General features: G+C 34.6%; 1 protein-coding gene across 3 annotated transcripts; it reads right to left on the bottom strand.

Moving 5' to 3' along the window:
- Window positions 1–2,873: 2,873 nt before the first annotated feature.
- zmp:0000001048 lies at window positions 2,874–16,880 on the bottom strand. Of its 3 annotated transcripts, none has more exons than XM_679384.7 (7): window positions 16,769–16,880; window positions 15,692–15,796; window positions 15,145–15,306; window positions 8,940–9,119; window positions 8,763–8,856; window positions 5,157–5,340; window positions 2,874–5,067 (listed from the first exon to the last, which is right to left on the bottom strand). In XM_679384.7, exons 2-7 carry the CDS (start codon window positions 15,786–15,788, stop codon window positions 4,852–4,854), a joined length of 933 nt encoding a protein of 310 aa, XP_684476.2. In that variant the 5' UTR covers window positions 15,789–15,796; window positions 16,769–16,880; the 3' UTR covers window positions 2,874–4,851. The 3 variants fall into 3 exon arrangements, with proteins under 3 accessions (XP_684476.2, XP_005163825.2, XP_009298065.2); XM_005163768.6 differs by having other exon boundaries at window positions 16,773–16,880; XM_009299790.5 differs by lacking the exon at window positions 15,145–15,306 and having other exon boundaries at window positions 16,773–16,880.
- Window positions 16,881–17,041: the final 161 nt, after the last annotated feature.

Genomic DNA, 17,041 nt, shown 5'->3' with positions numbered 1-17,041 from the left:
GCTGCAGCTGTTTGCTCTTTTAAATGTAGTTATAACTATAAAAAAATGCATCCTTGTGAACTACAAATAGTATGTAGTTTTGATGTTTTGCACATAGCGTTAATGAAATGCATCTCAACTATACCAAGTAGATAAATGGCATTCTAAAATGAAAAGAAAAAAATAATAATCAACTGAACAATTGCATATGCAGTAAGCACAGCTTTGTTTTTAGCCTTTTGGGGTAGAAAAGACCCAGTTATAAAAATATACTATAATATTGAATGAATAGTATATAGATAGTATATAAATATAATATAGATATACTGAAAATGAACATCCAAATGGTTCACACCAACTTTAAGATGCTGTGCTTTATTCTCTCAGAAACAAACACACAACATACAGCAGTGAGAAAACAGCAGATAAGAATGGACTTTTGCAAGTATGTATCATGGATCTATTTATATATTTGAGAGATGTATTTAGAAGTTCTGCAATTCACCTGCATCATCTCAAAAGGTCAGGTAATTAAAATGACACTGTTAAGGTTGAATGCAATATATGCAGTTTAACAGGATATAAGACAAACGGTTTTTAAAAAAAATAAAAACTGCTTTTATTCTAGCCGAAATAAAACAAATAAGACTTTCTCCTGAAGAAAAAATATTATTAGACATACTGTGAAAATGTCCTTGCTCTGTTAAACATCATTTGGGAAATATTTAAAAAAGAAAAAAAATGTATGTATGCATGTATGTATGTATATATATATATATATATATATATATATATATATATATATATACATACATACATACATACTTACGAACCAGTACAATACGAACCAGTGACGTTTTTGCTTTGAGGTAACTGCACTAATTAAAAAAATAAATAAATAATAATAAAAAAATAAAAAAAAAAAAAATATATATATATATATATATATATATATATTTTTTTTTTTTTTTTTTTTTTAATTGGTGCAGTTACCTCAAAGCAAAAACGTCACTGGTTCGAGTTTCAGCTGGGCCAGTAGCCTTTCTGTGTGGCGTTTACATGTTCTACTGTGTTTGCGTGGGTTTCCTCTAGGCAGGGTGCGAATTATACATTGACAATTGGGGGGTCAAGTTTTTTAGTTTATGTTGAGTGGTTCTCAATGACATTTGTGATTTTAAATAAATGGTAACAGGTTTGCTTTCCTGCACCTATTAAAAGATCACCATGAAAGACTGCACATATTTTTTATTTCACAATTCACTTGTTTGTGGCAGCCATAGTATAATAAAATACAAATTATGCATCAAGTTCTACAACACCTTTTTTAAAGAAACAAGTTTTGTGAACACTTGTTGTCTGTTGGTGCTCTAGATTTGCCGGTTTCAAACCAATTAATTAATATTTTTTTAATCATTTTATTTTTGGCAGAAATATGCATTCACAATGGTATGAACCATAATAGCGGTGGTCTGTTAAATTCATATCAGTTATTTTTATTATTAATATTATTAAAGATACAGATCAGAGCAAACCATTTCTTAACTTTTTAAAGGGCAGACCCCACATCCATCTTGTTTTGATGTCCATCATGGGGGATTAAGACTTATTTAGGGGGGTCAGACCCCCCCAAATCCCTCTATAATTCACACCCTGCCTATAGGTGCTCCAGTTTTCCCCACAGTCCAAACACATGAGCTACAGGTGAATTGAATAAACTAAATTGGCCATAGTGTATGAGTGTGTGTGTGTGTGTGTGTAAATGAGAGAGTGTATGGATGTTTCCAGTACTGCGGGTTCATGAGTTAGTCTGGGACAGTCCTCAAATGGTTCAGATCTTACCTTGAAGGGAGAGGTTACTATGTCAGTATAGGTGATCATAGGTCGAGGTGGACACCCATGACATGTGGAGTCCCACAAGGCTCGATTCTGGCACCTCTCCTGTTTAACCTTTACATGCTCCCTCTAAGCCAAATACTGAGAAAGAATCAAATCTCCTACCACAGCTATGCTGATGACACTCAGATCTACCTAGCCTTACTGCCTAATGACTACAGCCCCATTGACACCCTTTGCCAATGCATTGATGAAATTAAAAATTGGATGTGCCAACATTTTCTTCAGTTAAACAAAGAGAAAAGTCATTGCGTTTGGGAACAGAGATGAGGTTCTCAAGGTGAATGCGTACCTTGGCTCTAAAGGTCAAACGACAAAAAATAAGGTCAAGAATCTTGGTGTGACTCTGGAGTCAGATCTGAGATTCAACAGTCATGTCAAAGCAGTCAGTAAATCAGCATACTATCATCTCAAAAACACTGCAAGAATCAGATGCTTTGTTTCTAGTGAAGATTTAGAAAAACTTGTTCATGCTTTTATCAGCAGCAGGGTGGATTACTGTAATGGACTCCTCACTGGCCTTCCCAAAAAGACAGTCAGACACTTGCAGCTCATTCAGAATGGTGCAGCCAGAATTCTGACCAGAAGCAGGAAATCAGAGAACATTACACCTGTCCTCAGGTCTCTACACTGGCTGCCAGTTACATTCAGAATAGATTTTAAAGTATTATTACTGGTCTATAAATCACTAAATGGCCAAGGATCTCAATACATTACAGATATGCTGACTGAATACAAACCTAACAGATCACTCAGATCTTTAGGATCATATAAACTAGAAGTTCCAAGAGCTTAATCAAAGCAGGGTGAATCTGCCTTCAGCCACTATGCCCCCCGCTGCTGGAATCAGCTTCCAGAAATGATCAGATGTGCTCCAACATTAGGCACATTCAAATCAAGACTGTAAACACATCTGTTTAGCTGTGCCTTTACTGAATGAGCACTGTGCTGCGTCCGACAGATCGCACTATTATGTTTTTCATTTTCTTTTTCATTCTTTTATAACCTATTTTAACTCATTTTAATTTGTTCTTATCTGTTTTTATTATTTTTTATTGTCTGCATTTTATTTTCCTAAACTTGTCTTTTTTATTGCTGTTTATGTAAAGCACTTTGAATTGCCACTGTGTATGAAATGTGCTATATAAATAAACTTGCCTTGCCTTGCCTTGCCTTAGTGTACTCTTAATGCTGGGTTGCTGCTGGAGGAGCATCCTCTGCGTAGAACATATGCCAGTGTAATTGGCAGTTCATTCATTCATTCAAAAATGGTGATGGAATAACATTATAAAATACTCACTGCAAAGAAAGAAAAAACTTTAAAACACACTTTGCAAAAGTACACAAGGTGGATATTTGGAAACTGTTTGTACAAAAAAATTCAGACTTTTTTTATTTGTAATTATTTACATTGCGGCGACACGGGGACATGATGGGTAGCGCTGTCACCCCACAGCAAGAATAGCTGGTTTGAGCCCTGGCTGGGCCTGTTGGCACTTCAGTGTGGAGTTTGCATGCTCTCTCCATGTTTGCCTGGGTTTCCCCTGGGTGCTTTGGTTTCCCACATTTGTAGACATGCACTACAGGTGAAGCTAAATTGTCGATAGTGTATGTGTATATGTCCTGGTCCTCCAGATTGTAGGTTGAGCACTGAGCTAACAACTCACCTAATAAAAACTAGATGTTATGAAACACGAATATGGTGCAGCTAAATATCAACTTCGACATAAAACAGCCCTGGGAGTAAGTTATTTAAATTGGCTAAATATCACAAATGACACCTTCTTTTGGGGCAAGTGTGACCCTGAAATGCCATAGGTGTCATTAACAAGACTTCATGAATGTGAAAGCTCTTTGCTCAGACTCTCAGGGCTCTATTTTGACGATCCATGTGCAAAGTGCAAACCGCAGGCCGCAAACGCTTTCAGGGCGTGTCAGAATCCACTTTTGCTAATTTAAGAAGTAAAAATCCGCTTTGTGCCCTTGCGCATGGTCTAACAGGGTTAAGCTTATTTTCTTAATGAGTTATAGGTGCGTTTTGAAAATAAACCAATCAGAGTGTCATCTCCCATTCCCTTTAAGAGCCAGTTGCGTCGCGCCATAGCCATTTGCTATTTACATGACGACTTTGTAAGTGGAAAAACTGAACATGTCACTAGCAATAAAACTGTTAAAAATTGCATCTGCAGCGCAAGAATGAGAGATAAGCCTCCACTATCTACTTTTTATTTTAGCTCCCGTGGATAGGGAAACCTTGTACGCACAGACATCCATTATCCTATAAATAATGAATTTTGTTTGTTAAGCGCAAATATTTGTTTGAAAACTTTCTAAATTAAATTCTAATTTCCAGCAAACGAATAAATGAAGTTATATCGTAATACACATGCAGTGCCCCATATGGTCTGAAACCTGACAGGTGGGCAAATCTAGGCTTGTTGTAATAAAACAAATAGAAAAATGGATATAATAAATAATACTGCTAATAATAATAACATTGTACAAAAGCAAATTGTTATGGTGGTTTTTATATTTATGTAGGCTAGAAAATAATATGTTTTGTAATATTTTAATCCTTTATATTCATATCCTATCTTTATTATATCCTATATATCCTTAATATTTTAATTCTTTTTCATATGTAAAGATATTTGCATCGTGTGTGTTTTAAGCAGTGTAAGCGAGGCGCTTAACTAATGCGCTCTGTACTGGACAATAGACCGGCTTTGTTTTGGTCTATTGAAAAATCTATTATAGTTTCTCAAAATAGCAACATGCCAGCAATGTGCCTCAGAACGCCTTCCTTTTTAGACCAAAACGCCTATGGGCGCACATATGAGCGCAAATACATTTGCTATTTGAACAGCTTGGCGCAAAACGTCAAAGCGACTCTTGCGCCAAGCTGAAACTAGCAAATAACAATTGCATCACGCCTTGCGCCACATTGCGCCAGGTGTATGATAGGGCCCAAAGTGTGTTTTAGGCAGCACTTTTACCCATTTTTCTGTTAAGTATGCGCATAATATTTAAACTAGCACTGAAGATGCGGTCATGGTGGAAGATCATTTTATAAAACGCATCTATGGGTAGTCGTCCGGTTGGATCAGCATGTTTCATGGCAGTCAGTGGCATGTACAAACGATTGGTCTGATGACGAAATGGAGGATTCTTAGACAAAATCAGCCGGGTAGTTTGCTGTGAGACAGAAAAGACAGTTTTATGTTACTTATTTAAATAGGGACTCATAATGATCAAAAAACAACCCATTTGCAGTGCACTCCTACCTCTGCAACCTCCTCAGGCGTCTGTCCGATTGAATGAAAAACTCTGCGTGAATATGGCAGGTAGATCTGTCGGAAGATTTGAGCTGTCTCCTCATCGGTCTCAGACAGATCCATCGTCTCTGCCTCTTCATATACTTTCCTCTCAAACTCAGTTACAACTGGGCCAGGCTCCACTAAAGTCATCCTGCAGGAGATGTGCTGCATATAAGCCAAGATTACAGCGCATGCATGGTTTTAAATATATAACAGAATATGAAACTTTATTGCAAATTAAAGAAACATATTAACACTGCCCAAAAGTAATCTCCAGCCCTAAATTCACGAATAGTGGTGTAAGATTGATGTACATTATGTAAACAGTAGTTTTGGTCTAATGAAGTTTTGAGTCTATACTATGCTGCTATGAGAGAGTGTGTGTGGTGAAGAGGGTGCTGGTCAGGAGGGGGATGTTCAAATAAAACATAGACCCTATTTAATTGAAATTATAGCATCATTATAAGCAAATGTTTTATAATATGATGTCATTTATCACACTTTACTATAATTTTTCATTAGTTAAAGAATTTTCTAATATGAACTAATACTGAACAATACTTGTACAGCATTTATTAACAATAGTTCAACAATTATTAATCCAAATTTGAGCTTGTTGACATTAGTAAAAGCACAACGAGTTAACAAACTAACATTCAACAACTTTATGCATTAACAAACGTTAACAAAGAATGAATAAACACAGTATTCTATTTATTGCCCACTGTTTGTTCATGTTAGAAAATACATTAACTAAAACAACCTTATTGCAAACTATTACTGTAATTTGTATCATGTAAACAGATTCCTAAAACAGACCTGCAGCCAGGGGGGTTTGCGAAGTTTGAAAGACCCACGTCTTCACTGACAAAGGTCCAGAATTTGTCCCATACAGGAGAGCATATGTCTTATTTTGACTGCAATGCCACCGTAAATTGTGAATAACTCATCAAAAAAGGCTTTAAGACCAAGTAGAATCTTTTGTTGACTGGCCCTTCGGCGTGACTTCAGCTAACCAGTTTTAACCAATACAAACAACAGTTTTTTAGTCCATCATCCAGCTGTGCAAGATAAAGTCACCTTTCACTACTGACAGGGGTGCAAAAAGAGGGTATGCAGTACACACGGCACATAGGGACGCCACACATGGGGGGGCGCCATTGTGCCAAAACTATTTTTTAAAATCTTTTTTATATCCTTATTAAAAGATTGAATAATAAAAAATAATAAATATGTTTTGTTAAAAATGTTTATTTTGCATTTTTAACCAGTATAATATTGTATTTTATTAAATAAAAAATTATATTCTGAGTTACATACGTTGACACACACGTTTAATTCCAAATCATTTAAAACAATAACATGCAGTCACACAGCCAAGTGTTCATGTAGATGTAACTGTTTAGATTTAAAAAACAAATTTTTATCAAAACAAACTGTCAAATCATACATACACTACAGTTGAGGTCAAAAGTTATGAGAATAATCTGAAAAAATGTTCTTTATTTATTTATTATTATTTGTTATTAATTATTTTGCCAAAATAAGAGGGATTACACAAAATGTTTGTTTATGTTAGTACAGACATCAATAGATTTCAAATAAAATTGAAAATATTATTTGGATGAAGAATTTCCTCTATATGAATTAAATATACTTGATTATAACGATTCTTAACCCTGTTAAAACTGACACAAGAACAAACAGTCAGAATATTCACCTTTTTTAGAACTGAAATGTTTAATAATACTTCTTTTAAGATCTATTTTTATAAAATTTACATGTTTTTATAAAATTATTATGTATCATATTGATACAGCAGACCTTTTGCTAACTTTTTTTGCTCAAAACTATTTTAATTTGTATTTTAGTTAGAAAAAATGTTTGCCCAAAACATTTTGGTAAAATAAAACATTTCGTTGTCAGTTTGTTATTATTATTATTATTATTATTATTATTATTATTATTATTATTATTATTGTTGTTGTTGTTGTTATTAATTGTATTATAATTATTAATAATAATAATAGCAATAATAATAATATTAATAATAATAATTGCCAAATAAATGACAATAGGCTACTATTTTTCATTTAAAACTTTAACAACTTTTTCTCTTTTTTTTAAATGATATAATATGTGATAAATTTGAATTTTAAAGTACTTATCCATATTTACATCAGAAAGTGTGGTAATGATGACTAAAGCAGCTATAAATTGTGTTTAAATGTCACTAAAATGCAGTATCTAAAACTCAAAATTTAATAGAAAATGAGGCGAATAACTGCAGAAATGTCCAGTTTTTAGAGGAAAAAAAGAACCACTCCTTTCACTAGGCTGGCTATGAGTCTGAAAAATCAATACACTTAATTATAAAATATGGAATATTACAATGCTCATAATCAGATTACAGGTACAATTTTATAGATTAAGTGATTACATGATGTTCACATAAAAGCAGTAGTAATTATTAATTATCTATTGACTCGCTTTTAAATTTATTCTATAAAAAACACTTTGATTTAGAATATTCTTACTTTTTTTTTTTTTACTAAAAATAAGTAATTATTAGTTTTTTATATTTGATGTGTAATGTAGTTTTTAATGCATTTTTTATGTAAAAAAAATTTAACTCTCTTTGCTTTTTGAGTCAATATGCTACAGTAATTGATGTGATTGTTGCCACTGGCTTGCTTGGTTTTGGGACTTGTGGAGCTGCGCATCGATGGGTTTGCTCATCAGTGTTTGGACTTTCAACAGTGAAAGTTAAACTACACTGAACTGAACTAAACTGAACTTCAACTCTAAAAACTGGACTGACAGTTTCAATTTACTAGAACTTCTATGTTAAGCTGCTTTGCCACAATCTACATTTTAAGCAATAAAGCTTACAATAAAGATGAATGAAGCAATAGCAATAAAGATGAATTGAATTTAATTGAATATGCTTTAAAAAATCTAATCTAAAATATCATTAAGTTTACACTTTTATTGTACATAAGAGATGGAAATAAGAGTAAAATGTGGTTAAATGCATGGTTTAGAATAACAGTAACCCAGGCTGAAGTGTGATGTCAAATGATAACCCAGCACTTAAAGGGATACTTCACACAAAAATTTACTTTACCTCATAATTTATTCTCCCTCCAGTGGTTTTATACCTTTTGAGTTCTTTCTTTCTTTCTTTCTTTCTTTCTTTCTTTCTTTCTTTCTTTCTTATTTTAAATAATGCTTGCTGATCTGTCACCCATTGACTTCCATAGTAGGAAAAACAATTCAGAATATTGTCTTTTAGGGTCAACAGAAAAGCGAAACTTTGAAATGGTTTGGTTGGCATTGTGGCTCGGTAGTTAAACATGCCAGAATAGTTGGTGGTTCATTCTGCTTGGTGAATTCTAAATAAGGTACTAAGCTGAAAGAAAGTGAACGAACAAACGGACAGACGGACAGACGAACAAACCAACAAAGTAGATTTTAAATAAGTAAAGGGTGTGTAAATTGTAAAATAATTTTTATTTTTGTGTGAACCATTCCTTTAAATCAGTGAATTATTTATATGTATTATGAACTCACTTGACATTGAACTTCATAGCTTGTAAAGCAAGACTCTCACAAAATCCTTCTACAGCAAATTTGGAAGCAGCATACAAATCATTGAAGAGTAGCCCTGCATGGGGAAGGAAAAATTTTCAGTATTCAACTATTTTTTGCGGCTTCTAATAAATTAGCTGTGTTTTTTTTTTTTTTTACCCTGTATGCCCAGAACGCTGCTCATCACTATGATGTGTCCACTCTGACGCTTCTTCATTTGGGGCAGCAGCTCTTTGACCAGTCTCACCAGACCAAAGAAATTCGTATTGAAGAGATCCTGCATTGAGCTCATACTCTGACACTCCAAAGGACCAATCATACCCACACCGGCATTATTCACTACAAAACAATCAAACACGATGTCAGAGAATATTCAAATTACATACGTTTAAAAGTACATTTCAACCAAAAATGGGGAGGAAACATTTTTCACACTTCCATGCAATTTCAATCATTTATGTGTCTTTGTCGAACATGAAGATATTTTGTAAAATGTCTTTTGTTGAGGGTTTAATTCAATTAAGCACAAATCAATGTTATCCTGACCTGTTTGGTTGCAGATAAAAGGGAATCATATAAACTTAAAATGACATAAGAAAAAAAAATTATGTCTCTATAACAGTGCTTAAGCATCCCAAAGTAAATTTGACACAAGTGTGAAAATATATAATTAGTACACTATTATCTTGTACTATTTTATTATCTATTTATATTATCTTACATTGCGACATACACCTTTTTGCTGCTTCCTTCGATTACTCTATTATGTAACCATAGCTTTCTGCCACAAGTAGATGTCATCAGGTGGTTTCCAACCTTCCCTGAGTGTTTTGACCCTTACCACAACACTCTCCAGCTGGAGGGTCGGCAGTGGTAGCCAAGCCACTGCCCATCTACTCATGGCTTCCAGCTCTTCTCCTCTCTCTTACTCCATAGACAGTATGAAGCTTGTTCTGCATCTTGTCCCATCCTGCGAGCAGCATGTTTCTTGCTTTTCTCCTCCATGCCTAAAGCTGTCATCAGTCGCCATTCTGACTTTGCAGGAAAGCCTCTGCACCCTACCTCCACAGAAAACAGCCATGCCTGCCAACCTTTGTTTTTCCACTCCTGAATTAATGGTGTGTACTTTAAGGCCTTCCTCTCACGAGCCTCTTCACAACCCTCACAGTCAGCTCTATTAAAATCATTTTAGTCTTTGTCTGACCTTAAGACAATATCTGGACGAAGAGCTGTATGAACCACTTCTGGGAACTGCAGTTTTCTTACAACTTCAACTCTCAATTCCCAATCGCCCGTGGCTTGTAGCCAGCATGAATTAGCTACTGCCCAAGCTGCGAGCTCCAGGCCTTGCCCCCTTCTTGATAAAACTGATGGTTTCCTTATCTATACTGCCATGCTTCGTCTTGCGCCTCTCCTGCTCAATTGAATCAGCAAGGATCAAGAGCTCCTTGTCATGACGCCACCTATGTCAACCCTGGGTTAAAGTCGTTTTACACCCTGACCTTTTTGCCACATAGCTTGGAGTATGGGTCGTCTCTCAACCCCCACATGTGCAAATGAGATGGTGACAGGAGGGTGTACACAGAGTTAAGCAAGAAGGAGATGCATACAATATTAATCTTATTTAATACTTTAAAATAGTTAAAGTCCGTAATTAGGAACCACGAACTCTAAATCCTGTGAAAATAGGCTGTCAAGTGCATATCTCATACTCTAAATTGTAAGAATGGTGCTACAAGTGATTACACAAATAGTCTAATGTCTACTAAAATCAATTTCTGTTATGACCCATTTCACATTTTACAGAAATTCATCAACCAAAGCCACTAATCCTGAACGCATGAACACACACTAGATAACATCACTACAATACATCACATTACATTCACTAGAGAGAAAAATATTTTAGTACAGTAATTACAATACCCAACTGTAAAAAGAAGGTTGGTTCTTAATGCTTGCTGTTTTTCACTGTCTAAAGCTCTTTCTGAATTGTATGTGATAATACAGGCTTGTACGCAGGGGGTGTTTGGTTGTTTTGAAAGACCCACCCCTCACTGACAAAGGTCAAAAATTTGTCCCATACATGAGCTCATTTGTCCTATTTTGACTGCTATGTCATCATAAGTTGTGAAAATAACCAATCGAAGAAGGCTTTAACACCAAGTATAATGCTTTGTTGGCTGTCGCTTCAGTGACTGAGGAAAACTGAATGTGCTGGCCAGTTTGTTATTTTAATTAATGATATTTATATCACGGGCTAGGCAGTTGCGCAGTAGGTAGTGCTGTCGCCTCACAGCAAGAAGGTCGCTGGATCGAACCTCGGCTCAGTTGGCGTTTCTGTGTGGAGTTTGCATGTTCTCCCTGCCTTCGCGTGGGTTTCCTCCGGGTGCAGTACAGGTGAATTGGGTTGGCTAAATTGTCCGTAGTGTATGAGTGTGTGTGTGAATGTGAATGTGTGTGCGGATGTTTCCCAGAGATGGGTTGTGCTTGGAATGGCATCTGCTGCATAAAAACTTGCTGGATAAGTTGGCGGTTCATTCCGGATAAATAAAGGGATTAAGCTGACAAGAAAATGAATGAATGAATATTTAAATCACGATATGCTAGTTTTTAATTTAAAACTTTAACAGATTCCTATTTTTTTCTAATGACATATGATGTAAATTTGTAATTAAAATTAAGTATTATTCTCATATTTCTTCATTTTAAATCTTTAAAAAATGTTTTTGGTTCATCAAAGTGTAGTTATGATGACCAGTCAACCAGCTTATCCACCAAAAAACTAATGCTTAAAATGTTACTAAAATGCAACCTATTTAAACTAATTAAATAAAGAATGAGGTGAATGACTGCAAAAGAAACACCCCTTTTACCAGGCTGGCTACGGGCCTGTAGTATAATATTTAAAAACTTTGACAGGCAAATAGGATATCCAATCATATTGTTTGGACCAAACATTTTGAACGGACAAACTTTTCTTGGTCCTACACCTTCCACATAAATCCTTAAAAGTGCAATATGTGAGTTTTCTTTTTATTGATAAGTTTTATTTTTTCCAAATATATATATATTTTTTACATTTTTAGTGCAAAAAGATGTCAGAAAAGATAGTATCTATCATACATGTAATTTGAGTTCTATACCCCACAGGAAAAAATGAAAAATAAAATAAAAATAATAGTAAATAAAATTAAATTGTAATTAAATAAACAACAAGTAAATACTAATAACACTAATAATAATAAAAATAATAATGACAAAAAAAATACAATATTACATTGCAAAAAGGCAAATTACATTTCTTTTGTCCAGGCTGAGTTTAACAGACAACTTTTATTCTTAGAGACTTAAAGGTTCTTAGATAATCAAAGAAAGAGTCCCAGGTCCGATAAAATAGAAAAGATTTGTTCTTCATAGCTGTGGAGAAAGCCTCAAGTGAAATTATGATGCAGACTGCAAGCAGCCATTGGTTTGAACAGGGTGGTTCTTCATTAATCCATTTTACAAGGTTACATTTCCGAGCAAAGTAAATCAAAATACGTAGTAGGTCCCTGTTCCGAAAATTATAAGGTTTATCATCATTGAGGCCCAGTAAGCAAGTCTTTGGTCCCAGTCGAAATGTACATTTAAATATGGCGTCGAGATGTAGTCTAATCTAGTCCCAAAACTGCTGTATATGAGGACAAATCCACATACAAAGATAGAAAGTTCCAATGTCTAATTTACATTTCACACACAGCTCAGACAGATCTGGATTCATTTTATGTCTAACCTCAGGTGTAATAAACAGTATATGTAAAATTTTAAATTGTCCTTCCCAGGCAGAATTTGAGACTTACACACCAGAGGGTTGCTACACAGATCCAACCAGAAATCATTGTCAATTACACTATCCAGATCAGCTTCCCATTTACACTTACGTGAGTCAAGGTTCTCAGTTTTAATATTACAAAGGATGTTATAGACACACCGTGTGATACATTTGACCTGCTTCTCAATGGCAAGAAGTGATTCAACTGGGGAAATACGGAATCCTCCCGTATAATCTCTATATTTTGTCAAAATAAAGTTTCGAACCTGTGGCAGCATGTAAGTTTGACACCCAGTGGTTGAACTAGGTATTGCATTCCTGGATCAAAACAAATGCAAGTGCGGGTTGTCAGATTGACAACCAACAGCGAGTCTGACTATTGAGCCTAAAGGCCGATTAAAATCGTGTTCTAAATAAAAGCAACAACACGCGATAATAGAAACATTTTCCATTTTAAAGGAGTTTTTGTTCTAAATAACACCTGAAATTGATATATAAAAAATTAGGGGTGTAACAATTTATCATTGTACGATTAATTGCGATGCAAAAATGTCACAATAAGCATCGTGGCGTTATGACGATTTCATTATGATACGACGTCCGTTTTCTCTTATTAGTTGAGCTGTTTGCACGTGAGCTACGTTCCACCTGCTGTTGCACGTGAGTTCAGATTGAAGCAGCAGTAAAGTTAGCAGACCAAAATGAGTGGAGCTGAAATAGAGGATGGCCCATCCTCTCAAAATCAGACGTCTGGCAACATTTCGGTTGTACAACCATTGCTTTAGACTCGTCCGCTTTTTGACACGCATACTGGGTCAAACATCTTAAGTTTTAAAGTCTTCAAAGTGATTTACATACTTTGCACAGAGACATGGATACCTCCTGATGGTGTTGAAAGAGTCACATACTGTATTTATAAGGTACAATTCAACCTAAAATATCATTCTGTCTTCATATAATGATGTATTTGCGGCCGCAAAATCACACATGACGTGAGCTGACCGTGAGCTGTTACTACAGAGGGCGGAATATGATAGACGCGCGCGTATGGCAAGCCGTTTTAGCATTTAAAACTTTGTTCTGACTATCCATAAATATATTTAGAGATATCTCTAATTATATTTTGACTAGTCATAAATATAATTCGACTAGTCAGAATGACAATTAGAGATATTTGCAATTACAATTGTACTAGTACGAAATCAGATTGGAGATATCTGCAAATATAATATGACTAGTCATATTCCTCCATTGACTTCCATTGAAAAATATTTGCAGATATCTCTAAATGAGTTTTGACTAGTCACAATTGTAATTAGAGATATCTCTAAATGAATTTAATTAAATATGAATTAAATACCTGGAAATGTGGATTTTTTTTTGCACACACAAAAAACGCAAGTGACCAAGCAAAGCCTTAAGCTCTTACTGTTAAATTCAATTGAATAGAAAGCTTTTTTTTGCACCTTTACTTAAATTGTTCCTTAATTCATTTCAATAATATTTTTAAAGAAGTTTTTAAATTGTTTTATTTTCCAGAGACAGGCCTGTTTAATTTATTTTCTTAAAGAACGTTCAGTTTAACAAGTTGAAACAAAAGAAATACATTAAAAATAGTTTACTTGGTAAAATTTGCATTTCAGTTTAATTTTCAATTTTTATTCCAAATATCGTGATACATATCGAATCGTGAACATTAAATCGTGAAACACATCGTATCGTGAGCTGAGTGTATCGTTACACCCCTATAAAAATGGTTTCCATTATTTGCAGCTGAACAACAAAAAACCATGAAAATGATCAGCTCAGGTACACCTCATGTGCATAATTGGGTGTTAAATGCTAATAATGTGAGTTTTAATGTCGTTTTACATGACATTTATTGCCATATACTGAAAGCAGCAGCAAATAGTTCACCTCAGATCTTGAAAATTAAATAAAAAAATTGACAATTAGTACTGTGACTAAAACCAACACAGTGATTTAGCATGTACATTTAATAATGCTTGAGGTTTAATATGTATTATTTAGATTATAAACTTTATCATTTTGTTGGAATGCAGTAAGTGCGCTATTTTGTGCTTCTGAATGGCTGCATTTAATTTTCTGTCCGTTTCATCTGGTGCAAACAGCCCAATTGTTTATCACTTCAAACGTTGTTACTTAGCGTGTTGTTAGGACACAGGGTTACAATGTAACCTGCTCACTTAATGTTTACGCTCGTAATATTTGTAGTATTTACTAACTAAAAACTTTATGTGGAACTCTAAATCTGCATCTCATTTTGGGGTCTGCTACTGTCCACTAGAGGTCTCATTTTGTTCATGGATGCATGCTTTGAGTGTCTTCCTGACTGAATGAATGAAATATGTGGTTTTCCACCAAGAGAAACTGAGGCGCTGAAATATAATTAGCTAAACTGGCATTGGCCGGGTTAAAAGAACCAAAATAAAGACAGATGTTTCAGCACGCAATGCACATTTTCAAAGCATATCTGACATTAGCATTGTTTTTCAGATAAACAAGTATGTTCAAAACGATCAGTTTCACCTAACACATCCACCTGTCGATCTGGCAGGCTGTTCACACAGTCTCTGATGGAGTCCTCACAGGTGGCGTCGAGCTGCCGGATCTCCAGAGATCTGTTAAGCGTTTCTCCAGCTGCTCTCTCCAGGGCTTCTCTCCTGTCCAGATCCCTCATGGTGGCCACAACTAACTCACAATCAATAGAAACACTTAAAATAACATTATTACAGTATATAATTATTATTATCATTTAGTAATGCATATAAAGTTGAAGTCAAAAGTATTAGCCCTCCTGTGATTTTTTTTCTTTTTCAAATATTTCCTAAATGAAGTTTAACTTTTCTCTTTTGCCCAAAATTATTAAAAATGTAAGAAAAAAAATCCTGTTCCATTAAGACATTTTAAAAGATTATCAGCAGATCATGTCTACATGCCTAAATGCACTGTTACATCTATTTGATTGGTTTATTACATTAATGAGGTTTTGAATAAGTGGACGTAATAAAATTACAATACCTAACCTTACACATAAAATAATGACAAACATTCATTATTCAATACTATTAGTTACCCTTGAAGCGCCTTAATTCATCTTTGGCCAGACGGACAGCCACCGCCAACCCAATTCCAGAGGAGCAACCTGTCACCAGAACTTTCCTTGTCCCCATAACTTCAGCTGAAAGTTGAATTGATATCCTTTGGTAAGAATTCATATGCCAATACAAATATTAAACATACAGTAACATGATTAATTGAAACAGCAGTGCTAAGCTTAAAAATTAATCATGGTTTTACAATTTAAAACAATGTTGTACATTAAAAAAATTATTCATTGAATTTACTCAATGTTTTTAAGTTAAGTAGTTGCAAAATATTTTATATGGGCTCAACTTAAACGAATTAAAGTTATCAATGTTCAACTTAATTTGAACTTCAACTTAAAATCCAAATAAATTGTTTTCTACCACTCACCCAAAAAATATTCAGTAAATTCAAATTAATATTTTTTAAGTGTAGTTTAACCACACATTAAACATAATCCTGCTATATTAGCCATAATTCAACTATGTTATTTGTTGTAAATCTGTAATTATACAAATGGTAATCAATACACACAAAGCCAAATACACACACACAATACACAACTAACCCTAATACACACACACACAATGCACAACTAACCCTAATACACACACACAAAATCATGGTTGCTAAACTTCTACTTCAATAATAAAAAGTGCTTAATTTTATATGGCCGTTAAATAAGGCAAACTGTATTACAGTTATAGTCACTGTAAAGTTTAAATGAGGAAGGTCACATTTTATACGGTGAACATTTAAAATGCATAGCTCTACAGAGCACACACTACACTGAAGCGTTTCTGGACTACAAATTAAATCCTAATCAGATTATCTCAGCAAGAGAGCGCACCTCTCATGTGCGCGCTTTTAACTCAATTTAATAAGGGTTTAACGCAATTTCAAATGTAAAACCGCATGACAAGTGCTATTTTTCATTTTGTTGACACGTTGTAATGTTAAGCATTCAAAACATCTCTGACAGTTATTTTCAACGCGTGCAAAGCTAAACAGAGATACAAAAGCTTAGTGGTGAGGAAACCAGTTTGGAGTGTTCTGGGTTACGCACTTACTGAATGCGAGTAAACCGTCTGTTTGTTAGCAGGTACAGACCCGTGTCCCGCTGACAGAGCTGCTCCTGTCGCCCACAGACACCTGTTCTGCTCTGCTCGAGCGCCTCTGAGAGAAAACAAATCATGTTGCAGAGCTCACGTTGCTCCTCAGACAGAGAACCCTGGGAGTTGAAGTCATTATTTGGCTGTACAGCATATCTGACATAATAATAATAATAATAATAATAATAATAATAATAATAATAATGATAATAATAATAACAACAACA

Source organism: Danio rerio, chromosome 3 (genome assembly GCF_049306965.1).
Source record: "Danio rerio strain Tuebingen ecotype United States chromosome 3, GRCz12tu, whole genome shotgun sequence".
Classification (NCBI taxonomy): domain Eukaryota; kingdom Metazoa; phylum Chordata; class Actinopteri; order Cypriniformes; family Danionidae; genus Danio; species Danio rerio.
This window is presented reverse-complemented; position numbering and strand designations above follow the sequence as displayed.